Raw genomic sequence first — 14241 nt, 5'->3', positions numbered from 1 at the left:
ATCTGCAATCTTGGGGTTTAGTACTTAAGTTTAGGGTGTCTACAGCGACATACTGTATCTGCTGAAAAGTTATATGAGGTATTCTTTGATATTGTGTATGGGTCTTATGTCACCCATCTTAACATTACAATGGGCCAAACCTGTCCATTATAAACCAGTTTTTTATTCCTTATAATTTGTCCTCTATTAATACACTGTCAGCCCTGAAATCTTAAATGTCTGAGGGAGCTCTGGAAATTTTCAGCAGAACGATTCAGTGGAAGGAGGGCACTTCAAGAGAAAAGAATGTTTTTCTATTTTTCTCTAAATTTGCAAGTATGTTTTTGAAAGAACTAGCTTGGAACAGGAGCTCAGTTTGGCTGAAGTGGCTTGTTATACCCATGAAAGTAGACATAAATTTGTCCCAAGTTATTATCCTGTAACAAAATAGTCTGTTAAGCATCTTAATGGCTTGTTTAAGCCTCTCAGTGAAAATACTGTAAATGTGCCCCTCTATTATGCAAAAGGAAAACAAAAAAGGACCTCTGGTGTTGTAGCCTTGTCTGTTGTGGGATGGACTGCAGTTTGGTCTGAGCACACAATTTATAATGGGTATTTCCTGTTGGTTATCCCTCCTTTCACTGACAGAAGGACCTGAGTGGAGTAAAGTACTCTATTCGGATATAGCAGGGATAAGAGTTAAATTGGTTTGGGACAGGGGACTTGGTGTCAATAGGGAAAAGCATGTTCTGTAAATGTGCTGAAACAGGCAATGGTGACAAACAGGCAATGGTGACAGGAAGAGACTGCAGTGAAACTCTTGCTGGTTAAGAAATTGCTTCCTTCAAGAAGGAAATTGGAAGTGGAAACCAGTGGGAACATGGGTTGTGTGTTGAAACTCCCTTGGGAAGAGATGCCAACCAAAGAAGGAGCTTCAAATGGAAAATAAACTAGGAGGCAAGGCAGGAAACTGGGTGGCTAGAGTGGTATTCAGAATTGCAAGCAAAGAAGCTACTTGATGGTAGGAGAAATCTGTAGTTTGGACATGAACTGGAAGAATAAGGAGGGACAGGAAGGAAGTGAAAGTATAAGTGTTACATCTGGGGGGATGAATCCTATGGGGGTGACTGGGGCAAAGCAAGCTGCTTGCAGTACTTGCTTGCTTCCAGTGCCTGGGGTGAAATCAGACCTTCAGAGCTTTTCTTTCTTGCAAAGAAAAACATTTCTCTGCCAGCTGTTTACACAAATATTTGCTGACAGGAGAGCCCAATTCACCTGAAGTGCTGATCCACATAGAGGCTGCTGGCCCAGTGCTGCAGTGTCAAAGGACTGTATGGTAGACAAAACTGTTCTAAGATTCATGTGCAATTCCACCAGTGTCATGTTTGTGTTACTTGATTAAGTTTGCTTTTGATTATCTGCTAAATGTAAAGATAAAATACTATTCTGAGTAGCAAGAGCAAATACCCCAAATCAGAAATTGGCAAAAACAAATTTGCAGTTTTGGCTCCTTTGTTGTGTATCTGTTTCCAGATATTACATTTTAAATTACTTGATCGCACGCTACTTTTTATTGGACGCTACTTTTTCATTGATCTCCTTAGAGTACCAGGGTATTCTGCTCTGGAAACATAACTTGCAGCATAGTGAGGGAGCGGTAGGATTTGTAGGATTCCTTCTGTGTGGTCACAGGCATTTATGACATTGAAGCAGAATATTGCTGGAAGAAAAGTGTTAGTCTGGTGATTTAAATTGGGACTGCTCAGAAATTGCCTTTAATTAAATGTTTTTGCATTTTCTGAGTGCCCAATCTTTGGATGCTAGGATAAGCTTTGGAAAAGTGCTGAACGCTTGCATTCACAAATAAAATCAGTTGAAGCAGCCTCAGCAACTGAGGAATCGTGGTCTCCCAAATGTCGCATCTAGAATTCATTTACCCTTTATCTCTTTGTTTCCCTTTCCCATGCTGAAAATCAGTAAAATGCTCACTGGTTTCCTGTGGTGCTGACAAAATAAGTCTGTGAAGCATTTAGATATTACTGTGATGAGCACAATAAATTAATCTCAAGAAGAAATGATTAATTGTGTGTTTCAAGGAAGGATTTCAGTACACCAATCCATGGACTACACACTGAACAATGTAAAAGAAGATACAGTCCTCAGTAGCTGCTTGTGTGATTGCTGTACCTCCTGCGAAGGTTAGATAAATGGGGGGGAAGAATGTTTGTTTGTATAACTGAAAACAGCAGATCATTGCTGCAGACATATCCTTAGTTGTGGCTTTTGCTAACCTTTGTGTGCTTGACTTTCTGGCTTCAAGAGTTCTCTCTTAATGTAGCTTTTTAATGTAAATACCGTGTATACACATTCTCTGTAAATAATGTATGTGCAGGCATGTAGGGACTGTGCTGGATCTATCTGTTTACTAGCTAGGCTTTGGAAAACTTGGGTGTAGGGAAAAGGGAAAAACAGGAGTGATGTAGTGATAACCATTGGTTTTAGATATATATATATACACACACAAACATATATTTATATATATATATAGGGTTACTTGGGTAACCCAGTACTCTGTCCTTGAATAGAAGTCCATGAATATATTTACATTCAAGATATGTATATATCCTGTCATTGAGACTGAGGAATTATCTCTCCAAATACCTGGAGAGGTTGTGCTTGTGCCTTGTTCTCCCTTGTACTTGTTTAATGAATATGTAAATTGGCATGTCCCCATTGTCATTAAACTTCTCAACTGCTTTGGAAAATGGCTTACACCATTCCTGGAATTCTTTCTGTTTGAGTTTGTTTGAAGCCATTGCTTTCAGTGTTTGTTCCATATTTTTTTGAGGTGCCTTGCAGGCTCTTTTTGATGTTTAAGAACATCTTCATGTATATAAAGAAGTAATGTATTACTTTTGTCTATAAACATACAAATACAATACAAAATGTAAAAATACAAAGTATTGGACCTTTTGTTCCTCGATGAGGAACAGACCCCAGGGTGGGTGACAAGGCAGGATGATGTGGTTTATGTTGAGCCATTTCTTACTAGGAGGTAAGGAAAGGAGCAGTAGTGAACCTGAGCCTGCCGTGATAGAGGCAGTCAGTTGTTACCATCTTGAAATTATTTTTTAGGAGTTCCAGGGTTTCTTGCACCAACCACATGTATCTTTTAGGTTACTCTTCTAGAAAACACACATCCAAATCCAACCTTTTAATGTTGTTGAGAGGTGGCTTTCATTCCTATATCGTGCCTTTCCTGTCTCAGTGAGGATTTTTATTAATAACAGAAGCGCCTATATCAAGTTCTGCTGGTGTTCTGTGTGTCCCTGATTCTCTGACTTAGATGATCTTTGTGAATATCCTGTAGACTAAGATTAAAAGCTCTCCTTTGCCTGGGTTCCAGTTCTTGTCTGCTTGTTCCCAGTGAGACAAGTGGTTTTGTAATTGTACCTTGAAAATTCTTTAAAGGTTTGGAGTAGCTCTTAACTTGTTCCACAAAACTAGATTCAGACTCAGCTCAAGACCTAAAGTGAACTACCTTTTGTGCCTCTGACAACTTTCTGCATCTTTCTGTGGAGGACAACATTGTTGGATGAGTGCTTCTGCCAGGAGGATGGAATGTTGGTGAGCAAGGCCTGTTTTCAGTTGTTTATTTATAGCTTAACAATAAAAGTTTCACAGCTTTTTCCACCTCATGTTCCTTACTTTGCTTTCCAGACAGTGTTTGCCTTTATCATATACTGAATTTCTTTTCAACTCTCTTTCCAAGTTTCATTGTGGTCAGGGAATCAAGCTGTGGTTCCACCTCCCCTCCCAGCTGTCAAACCTATAGCGGCACTTTCCACTTTCAGCATGAAGAACTCGTCAGATGATATTGATTGTGCAAAAGAAAGGAAGGACATTTCCCAGTGAGCCCACAAATCTATTTTGAGCTATGAAGTAGTGCACTGTGGAGCATGCATCCTGCTGCTGCAGCCACGTAAGAGAATCATAGTCACTGAGATTGGAAGGGGTGCTCAAAGTGCCCAACTTGAAAGCTAGAGGCAGCTCTGAAGTTAGATTAGGTTGCTTGGGTCATATCCAGTTGGGTTTTGAATATCTCCAAAGTCAAAGCCTCCACAGCCTCTCAAGGCCATCTCTCACAAAGTCTGACCGCTCTTAATAGAGGTAGAAGGGAATCCAAATATATTGTCACAACTCTGTTTGCAAGTTGTATTTGTCTGTTGGTAGTCTCTTGACTAGCTCTGCATACTCCAAAACTGCGTGTCTGTGGTGTGCTCCTTTGTGTGGAGCACAAACCCTCTTCCTCAGTTCCACAGTGTGTCCTTCTGAAAGAGCCTTTAGCCATTCACCACAGTACTCTAGGCATGCAAAGTGTCTGTCTGCCAATGAGGAGAGATGGTGGGTTAGAGGCATGCTGTAAGCATAGGTAGAAAGGTAGTGAGAAGTTACTTAACAACTGGAAGTTTTTGAGATGTGCATGTTCATATCCTGCTTCCTTTTGTTTTTCTGTCAATTTTCCCAGGATCATTCTGGCCTAAGACTGAAATGGTTCTTTGTGCACTCCTCCTTACATGCTTGGGACTAAAGGTGAGGCAGGATGCTGAAAGTGCATGCCCTTTGTGGATGCTTTGAGGTGAAAAGGTCTGTGGCTGCAGGTGAAAGGGATGCCATCCATACGTGTAAACTGCATGTCTTAACGCTTGTAATTGTTTGTCGTGCTCAAACAAGGCTGGTAGCTGGCCTTTATATCAATTTTGCTGCAAATTTTTCTTTTGTGGTAGAGTGGGAGCCACTGAAGAATGTATTATCTGCATAGGACAGGAGAGCAAGAGCTGGAGAAAGAGAAACTGGTCTGACAGGCTTCTTTTTTTAACCAAGGTTTACAAAGCTGGGTTAGCACAGTGACCACAGAGTTGTAAATGTAAGAAAGAGGAAAAAAAATCAAATTACAAGGAATTCTACAGACTGAAAATGGTGCTATCTTGACAATTTAAGTGTTAGGTCTGATCAGACCCTACAGTGAGCTGGTTCAGCTTGCGATACCCACAGAAATTAATTCCACAACAGAACAGTTTTCTGCTGGTGTTACCTGCTTACCAGTGGGGCTGATGAGCATTAGGGACTGGGGTGGTACTTCATGCCAATGTAGGATTGCATGGGGCTGGAAAGTAAAACTGTTGCTGCAACTCAGTGACTTAAATTGTTTTAGAAACAGTATTATGTGTTTTGTCCAACACAGATTTCTAAAGAGGTGCTTATTTCTTCCCCTTTCTCACTTGGGTTTTCCAAGGTGCGTGGCATGCACTTAAACCTTTTCCTCTAAGAATTTTTAATATTTTTAAATTGATCAAGGCATAGTCTAGGAGTGAGTGTAAATTATTGTTCTGTTACTGATAACAGATCAAGAGTGGGATTTGGTAATGAGATTTTCATGATTCTGTTCCTGTAAAGTGGAAGAACTTGAAGAAAAATATAACCTGCAAATATTTAAAAGGAGATTCTTAGAGGAATCTATGGAGGAATGAGATAAATGAACTAAGGAGATTTGTCATACCTGATGCTGGTAAAAAAAAAAAAAGCTTCTGTTTCCATCTCTACTGTTGGTTTGTTTCTGATGAGCTCAGTAGCCCCTCAGTACTTTTTGTTTCTTTGTAAATTGGGCAGATGTGCATTTCAGGAAAGACAAGACAAAAAGAGCTTTAAAGGTTGTAGTGCAGAATAAATGCGTATAAAGATATTTAACAGCTTCTAGGGATTGTTAAACTCGGGACTACATTTACAATCTAGAGATCAGTGATAAAATAGCTAATCTCTTAAATGTGCTGCCTTCAAAGGTCAAACCAAGGTGACAGTGGGGAATGTCCCTTCTGCTTGCTTTAGCCTGCTGTCTGTGAATACAACAGTACTGCTGCATGATTTCTTTCTTTGCCTGGTCTGGTTGGAAAGGCTGTAATTCTGAGGAGCATTTTCTTTTAAGAAGATAGTTCCAGATTGTGTGGAATGTCTTGATTAGGGAACATACAAAGCAAATGTCTCAATCAGTTAATATCTTAACATCTTTTTGGCACTAGGTGGGAGCTTCTGCATTCAGAACAGGTGAGAAATAATACTGTGGTGTTACACTTGTATTTTCATTACAGCATGGGCATGGAGCACGTGTGCAGCTACTGCAGTGTAGTTTTAACCTGCTAAAGCTGGGAAGCAGAAACAAGCCCAGTGAGCAAGCTTACAGAAATATGGAGAAGGTGGAATTCTTCCTTCTCTAGCTTTTGCTTTGTGTATGGTTTTATATTAATGTCTGTTAAAGACGTTTTGGGTTGTATCTTCTGGTCTCGAACAATTTTTTTATTTTGGGTTTTGTTTTGGGTATTTTTTGTGTAGGAAAAGGCTGTACTCATGAAGAGACCTGGAGCTATTGTAAAAAAAAGGACATACAGAAACTCCCTGGCGATGAGAGTTAATGTTATCTGTGCAAGCTTTGGAATCTGTTTTAGCTCAAACTTCCCCTGAAATAGTGTCGTTAAATCCCTTCCTTTAAGAAGGATACATTGTCTCCAAAATAAGTGCCTCCAGTTAATGCAGTTAACTTAATGCAGTTTTGCCTAGAAAGTCCTTAGGCTGTAATGACAGGTTGAAACAGTAAGTTGAGGGGATCTTTTCATTCCCCAGAATTCAGGCTCAGTTAAACACGTTTGGAAACACTTGGGAGGTACAGGTAGTTCTGTATTATTTATTAAAAGTTTCAGACAGTGTGCTTCTAGGTATCTTTTCTGTTATGGGAGACGGATAAGAAAGCTACATGTCTTCGTTACAGCTTTGTTGAAAACTCACATGGGATGAATTCAGCAGTCTGCCTAAGTTAATAGAAGGTTGAATTCCTGAGATGGAATTGGTTAGTGGCAGAGAGAGGAGGTGCTTAAGTTATACATTTTAAAGGTATTTAGTAGATTTTTGGCATTGAGGGAGAATTATAGATTCATCTTATATGGGAGGAGACATCTGCCTTCCTGGGTTGCTCAAATTCTCTCTCTGGATTTTCCTCTGGATTTCTTTCTGCTTTTGGAAAGACCTTCCCAATTATCTTTTTTTCAGGTGTGTCTTGAATTATTATTATTTTTTTTTTCTTCACCTGCTATTTAAAATGAACAGAGGTTGGACATTCAAACCATGGAAGAGTATGCTGGTTTGGCTGGGATGAAGTTCATTTTCTTCCCAGTAGCTGTGCAGTGCTGTTTTGGCTTTAGTCAGAGCAGTGCTGATAACACACCAAGGGTCAGTTGTTGCTCAGTGGTGCTTACTCTGATCCAAGGACTTTTCAGTCTCTCATCCTCTGCCAGTGATAAGGTTGAGAAAGAGCGTAGCCGGGATAGTTGACCTGAGCTAGCCAATGGGATATTTCATACCAAAGAACATCATGCTCAGTATAGTAACTGGGTTTTATCTCAACCCATAGATTCTCATTCTCCCCCACATCCCACCAGTGGCAGGGAGTGAGCAATCAGCCCCCTGATGCTTAGTTGAGGTTAAATCACAACAGTCCTTTTTGGCACCCAACGTGGGCCTCAGTGGGTTGAGATAACAACAAATGTGAATAGAATGTGTTAGAACAAGTCTGTTATAACTGTTAGTTATATAGCTTAATAGTCTCTGGTCACAGTGATTTATTTGCTGTCAAAGTTGGTTTGTTCTTAAAAGTTGCAGTATGTAGTACCTTAGTTGCAATATATGTTGCCTGTTGTGCTGTTTATCACGCGTGGGAGCTGGTCTAAGGTTATCATGTTCTATTTTGTAACAGTGGCTAATGGTACCATAGAATTTCTGGTTGTGAAACTAATCTAGTATTTGTACTCAGCACTGCAGTCACCTCTGTTCTTTGGGAGCCATCTGTCAGAAACTATTAATACTTACACCTTTAAATTTTCTCCCTGAAGAGCCAGTCTATGGAGGAGACATCTTCCCACATCTTCCCCACTATGCTAATTACAGTAGCATCTGAGGATTTTGAAGATTTTGAATATCTTTGAGATGTCAAAACTAGCATGGTCCTATAACTAGGAAACAGCATGTTGCTGAGCATGTTCCAGGTTTTTAAGGTTAAACAACTGTTTAAGAATACCACACGGAGAGATCTGTCCCAAGGCTGGATAGTTTTGAGTGGCAGGGTGTATAGAATAGTATGGGCAAGTACCTAGGCCAGTGGCACCTCCAGTGTTTTGTAACTTTACCCCTGAACAAGTGCAGTATCTGGAAAAACTAGTAAAATATTTGGAAAAAGTATGCTGTCACCTTGGCAATTTCAGAGAGGGATACATCGCTGCAGTGTGCTGTATGCCTGTGCCCATTGAACCCTGGCTGACACTATTCAGTACCCTCAAGGGGAAAAGGAGGTCTCTGGATATGACAATAAGGTGACAGGCTCTGTGGCTACACCAGCCCCAGTGACAGGCACTGCAGCTGAACCAAAGAACCAGTCCGTGCTGCTGTCAGTCAGCCCTGTACAGAAGAAGAAATGGACACGAAAGTCAGCTTGTGTAAGTGAAGGAAGATGAAGCAAGGTGCCATTACAAGAGCAGGATGAAGAGACAGAGTAAGAGGTAACCACTCAGTCGCTATTCGTGAATGATCTGTGGGGATGTACAGAAATATTTCAGCCATCATCCAGGTGAACACATTATCACCTGGCTGCTCTGGTGCTAGAGTAAACTGGGCTAGTAGGCTGGAATTAGAGAGTAGGGAAGCTTCCGAGGGAATGGGCATTGACGAGGTGACTGGATGGGACACAAGTCATTGTCTGCTGGAATCTTAAGTGTGAAGGAAAGGTATTCCTTAAAAGAAATTTATACATCACTCATGCAAATGGAGTGCAATGGAGAGAGGTATCCAGTACCTGAGGGAATTAGTTGTGCTAGGGATGATTCATTATGACCCAGGTGACGTGCAGTTGCCCACAGATCCAGATGAAGTCCAGTGCAGACCTGGAGAGATGAAGTACTGATGGTGGATAAAGTGGCTTGCCAACACCCGCAGTATGAAGAAAAACTTCCTCCCTAGTGACTTGCAACTCGGCTGTAGAAAAACTGTCCAAAAAGTGGGGAAAGCTGTTCCAGGAGTTCCAGCAAAAAAGTGTGGTGAAAAACAGTAAATTCTTTTTGTGAGCCTAAACTTTCTTAATATGAAGAATCATTATATTCATTGAGAGCTTTGAAGGGAAATCTAATAGACAAAAGACAATCCAATCATGCTTATGCAGTGGCTGTACAGCATGTATGCATGCATATAGTTGTACAAAAATTGGGGGACCCTTTTGAAATATTGGAGTCAAAATCATCTCCCTTCACTCAGTCTGAGCTGTGAGAGTCTGTGTTGTTATAATTCGAATAATTTAAAACTTAGATCAACAGCTACACTTTTAATTTCAGTATATTTAAATGGATCTCATCCTGAATGTTTTTTCTTTGAGTTTATGCATTGGAAGATATTTAAAATTCTTCTAACTTTGCCCAGGAGAAAATTAGAGAAGCAGATGTGTGATGAGAACTTTTACATAAACTGGAAAAAGCAGAAGTCCACTTTTTTGGGTGAATTTCACTTTTTTCAAGGTGTTTGAGATTTCATCTTTTCCAACACTGGCTTGTTTTGTTTAATGAATCTTTTGATTTCCCTTTTGTGGCATTTTTATTTACACTTGTTTTTACAACACTCCATTTAAAATGCATCTTAGCAGCTTTATCACTTAAGTAGCCGTGTTTGGGAGTAGGGCTAAAATACTGAATGTTTCTTTCTGTTCCTGTTTGAACATTTTTGAAGTGGTCTCATGAAACGTATTTTTTTTATTAGTGATGCAGTTTCTTAATTGTGTGTTTATATACGTATACTAATGATAGCTAAGGCTGTAACATTATTCCAGTCTAGTTTCCCTGCTTACATACCTGCCATAAAATCAACTCTCAGAGCAAGATGGTTTAGAATTAGTGCTTATAATACAGCTTTCACATATGTGTTTATATGTGGGTTCATTCATTTCACATTTATGCATGACTGAAGAAGTGCTTGTGATTTGGGATTTTAAGCAAACAATGTATTGTGACTAGAAATGTAGCTCAGAAACACAGATTTAGGCATAATCAGGTCAATCAGCTAGCATTGATTTAGTGAGATACATATATGGGCAACTCTTCTGTTCCCCCCTTTTTGCCTGAAGAGAACCCCTAAGGCAGAACGACCATAGTCACTTTGAGTGTTGTTACCCTTCCTAAGTTTTTCACCGTTTTTTGATAGCCTGTGCATGTCTAAGAAGGATTCCATGTTCTTCCTGGGGAAGGGAAGAGGTCCCCGAGTCCAGGAAGGGACATGAAGTAGAGCTGGTGTAAGTCAGTTACCTTCTTGCTTTCTGTTTGTTGCTGCAGCAGTGGTCTTTCGTGAAACTTTTCACAATACTTGCATTAGGAATTTACCAATTGAAGCTGAACCTTCTCCTCTTTATTTCTGTTCTCTGTTCAGGCATAGAAGGGTACAGGTACTGTTCTTGAGAGATAGTTTTATCTCTGCTATGTGTGATTTCATTTGAACTACTGAGCTATGGAAATATATTTGGTGAGAAAGACTTTTGGTTTAGATTGTGTGGAGGATGAGATTGTGGTCATACTGAACCCAAGGGGTAAATTCCAGCGCTTGTTAACTTGGTTTGAAAAGCTAGTAAGTAGGATAGGAAGGGAGAGAAGATGAACTTGAAATACCCAGCACAGAACTACAGAAATCTGTTTCTGTCTACACTAGAGTGAAAAAATGCCTTGGTGATACTAGATATCAAAGGAGCTTTTGCATGGCAGTGAAATTTTGGAGAAGTTGTGACAACTTAGTGTTCAAACAAATCATAGAATCGTTAGGGTTGGAAAGGACCTTAAGATCATCTAGTTCCAACCCCCCTGCCATGGGCAGGGACACCTTACACTAAACCATCTCATCCAAGGCTTCGTCCAACCCGGCCTTGAACACTGCCAGGGATGGAGCATTCACAGCCTCCCTGGGCAACCCATTCCAGTGCCTCACCACCCTAACAGGAAAGAATTTCCTTCTTATATCCAATCTAAACTTCCCCTGTTTAAGTTTGAACCTGTTACCCCTTGTCCTGTCACTACAGTCCCTAATGAAGAGTCCCTCCCCAGCATCCTTGTAGGCCCCCTTCAGATACTGGAAGACTGCTATGAGGTCTCCACGCAGCCTTCTCTTCTCCAGGCTGAACAGTCCCAACTTTCTCAGCCTGTCTTTGTATGGGAGGTGCTCCAGTCCCCTGATCATCCTTGTGGCCCTCCTGATAAACTGTGGCTGCCTGGTAGTAAATTATGCAGAGGAGAAAATGCCTGGCACCAAAGGCTTGTTAATAAATCCCTGGACTTCTGAAAATTCAGTTCTTAGCTGCTGTTCAAAGTTATAGTTCAAATAAAATTGCATTTAAATGCCATTTTTTTGCTATGTATCGAGGAATTTGTGTTGCTTACAGTTGTTCTAGAAGATAGATATGTAAAGTTAAATCAATATTGCAGTGATTTTTTTGAGGTATAGAATATTTTGTTAATGTTACTTCTGCTAATTCTAAATTCTGCTACTTTTGCATCAGAATGTGTATTCAAAGTGTTCTGAGTTTTGAAAATTTTAGAGATGTAGTTGTGTTCGAGTTTGCAGAGGGAATGTGTATCTTGCTGTTGCCAGTAATCTGCTGAAGTTTAGGGTATTTCCCTTTTGAGCTTTAAGCTTGTTTTTGTATGGTAATTAGGATGAACACATTTAATTCTGCAGGTAAACTTTCATTATTAAACACTTTAGAACTTTGAACACAAGTATTATGTAGAATCTTGTGGCTGACAGATAATGGGAGGATGAATGAATGCCAAGTATTAATGTGGTATTTTGAGAAGAGGAGTGAGTTTTAAGTTTATAGAAAAATTCAGTGATTTTTGTTAGAACAACTGGTTAATTGGTAAAAGCAGGTAGCAGGATGTGATCCAAGGAAAGGTTTGTGTGATGGAAGGCTGTCCTGCGTTCCCCAGTGAAATCAGTTGAATTCATTATAGCCTGTTTGCCGAGTGTTCAGTTGACTGTTCAGCTGGGAAATGTTAGTAACTCGATGGATAGATGAATAAATTGGTACAATGAAGTTGAGAGAGCTGGAGACTTTCAGGATAGCATACAGATCTCTGAGGGAAAATCTGGGTAATATTTTGGGAAGTTCTCAGTCCCTCTAAGCTCCTGTTGGGAATGTGATGAGAGCTGGTATATGTTTAGTGCTTTTGAAAATTTGATTCTGATTTCATTTTCTGGGATGTAGTATGCACAAATGGCTGTGCGTCATTCCACTTGCATGCTGTGCCTGCTAGAAATGTATTCCACATACTGGATCTGCCCCGATACTGAAACAGTTTTTTTTCCTGCTTCATTTTACCTGTTTCAGAGCAGTTGGCATTTACTAGGAATTTCACCAAAGACACAGGCAGTCACTGAAGTTAAATTCTTCTGAGAGGTGCCTGCTTGTGTCACCTGTGGCCATAAAGGTGAGGATACCTTTCTTAGCTGTCCGTGCTCTACAACGAATTATTTCACTTTGGGCACTTACTTACCTTAGTCGCACAGTTCTGTGAAATTTGGAATTCAGTTTGAAAGAAGGTGACTTAAATGCCTTGAATATTATATGTGGCTGGATTTATGGCAGTACTGAAAGGGGAACTTCTGCAGTCCCACCTTCTCTGCATCATCCCTGCTCTTTTGATCTATTTGGTCAGAAAAGTAGTATGATAGGTCATGAACTTTCATGGGTTGCAAGGCAGTTACCAGTTGTCTTCAGCCACAGATTGAAAGGCTTGGTGTTTTTCATCATGGAAATCTGTTTACTGCTTTGTTTTTCTAATATACACATAGAAGTAAAGATAAATATAGTGTTTGTCTCTAAGAAAGTTTCTTATTTATTACTCTTGTGTCACTGTCCTTTGGGTTTCTTCCCCAGGCCGTAGCTATTACATTTCCAGCTACTTCAGCCTTTTCATCGATCAGTCTATCAGTTAATACTAATGATTCAAACTGTATAAAAATAGAAGCTTCATGTCAGTAATTTGACTTACATGTAAGAGTTCCCAATTTCCTTCTGCTTGTGTATTAAGTACTGGAAGCCTTTAGCATTGTATAATACCATTTCATTGAAAAAGCTGGCTGTGGTTCTTGTGGTCACATGCTGTACTTTGAAGACTGGAATTTGAGTCTTAGAAACTTTGTGGTCTTGGTGACTCAGTTTGCTTTTTCTGACAGTTTTCCAAAATTACAATTTGGAGTGAAAATACTTTTATAATGTTATTTGATATTAACTGAGATTTAGCGTTCGTTAAAAATGCCTGATGCAACTCTTTCAGATTTTGGACCTGTCTCATGGAACTATATTCCTTCTGCAAAAGCATTTCCATTGTTTCAGCTGAAAGTACAGTTGTTTATAACATGCAAATTGGACATGAGATACTGCTTTGCAGTAGCTATTAATCTTCTGATGAACTGAGTTTTGTAGAGGGTGGAAGGGTTTTGTGTAGAGTACAAACTGAATAGAATGAGTTTCAGAAATGCCTAGCAATTTAAAATGCTGCTTGGGTTTAATTAAGATGTACAGAAACTCCACACACTATCTTGAAATCGTCATGCTTTTTAGCCGTCCATAATGCCAGCAATGCAGAAGTGCTTCTTAGAGTTTCTAAAGCACAAGCAAGTAGGATAACTGGGCAGATGAAGCACCAATGCTTATGAATCATAAGAAGAGTGAGACTGCAGTTTAAGAACTTGCATTATCTGGCTGTGGTTGTAATTGACTTACAGAAGTGTTGTTGGCTTGCAAGCTGTACGCATTGAGCAGTACATATTTGGGCACTTAAATTGTCCCAGTTGAGCAGTGAGATTGTCAGAGAATCCCTTCACTGAGGCTTAAGCTCACGCATCTTCCCTTATGTTGTGCTGTGGGGTGGGAGTAAGTACATAGTTATCTTAGGAGTCTTAGCTGATGGGCAGCGACTTGTGAACTCAGGATAACTCAGTTTTGTTTGTATGTCTGTTTTTTTGAGGCATTTTGTTTGGAATGTGTACCACTCTCTTAAGAGTGATGCTATTTAACTGAGAAACTGTGATCGCGAGAAACTTATCATAGGGAAGAAGACAGAAGGTACTAAAAAAACCCACTGCGTGCATGAATAAGGACTGAGAAGTTCCAGAATTTCGTCATTTTCTTTT

The 14241-nt window shown here is 39.9% G+C and overlaps 1 protein-coding gene across 6 annotated transcripts in view; it reads left to right on the top strand.

Moving 5' to 3' along the window:
* The window catches only part of RIMKLB (ribosomal modification protein rimK like family member B), a 47136-nt gene that overhangs the window by 18730 nt on the left and 14165 nt on the right, over positions 1 to 14241 (top strand). Inside the window, exon 1 of one of the 6 annotated variants that reach the window (XM_062614090.1) lies at positions 3967 to 4572. The exons of the other annotated variants lie outside the window; for them this stretch is intronic. Coding sequence (XP_062470074.1) covers positions 4557 to 4572 — 16 coding nt within the window. The 5' untranslated portion in view covers positions 3967 to 4556. Of the gene's footprint in view, positions 1 to 3966; positions 4573 to 14241 lie in introns of those variants that run through there. 6 annotated transcript variants of the gene reach the window in all.

The sequence above is a fragment of the Pezoporus occidentalis genome, unplaced genomic scaffold, assembly GCF_034315485.1.
Source record: "Pezoporus occidentalis ecotype Australia unplaced genomic scaffold, CSIRO_AGI_Poc_V1 ctg172, whole genome shotgun sequence".
Taxonomy (NCBI): domain Eukaryota; kingdom Metazoa; phylum Chordata; class Aves; order Psittaciformes; family Psittacidae; genus Pezoporus; species Pezoporus occidentalis.
Note: the sequence above shows the minus strand (reverse complement) of the source record. Positions and strands in the feature narration are given on the sequence as shown.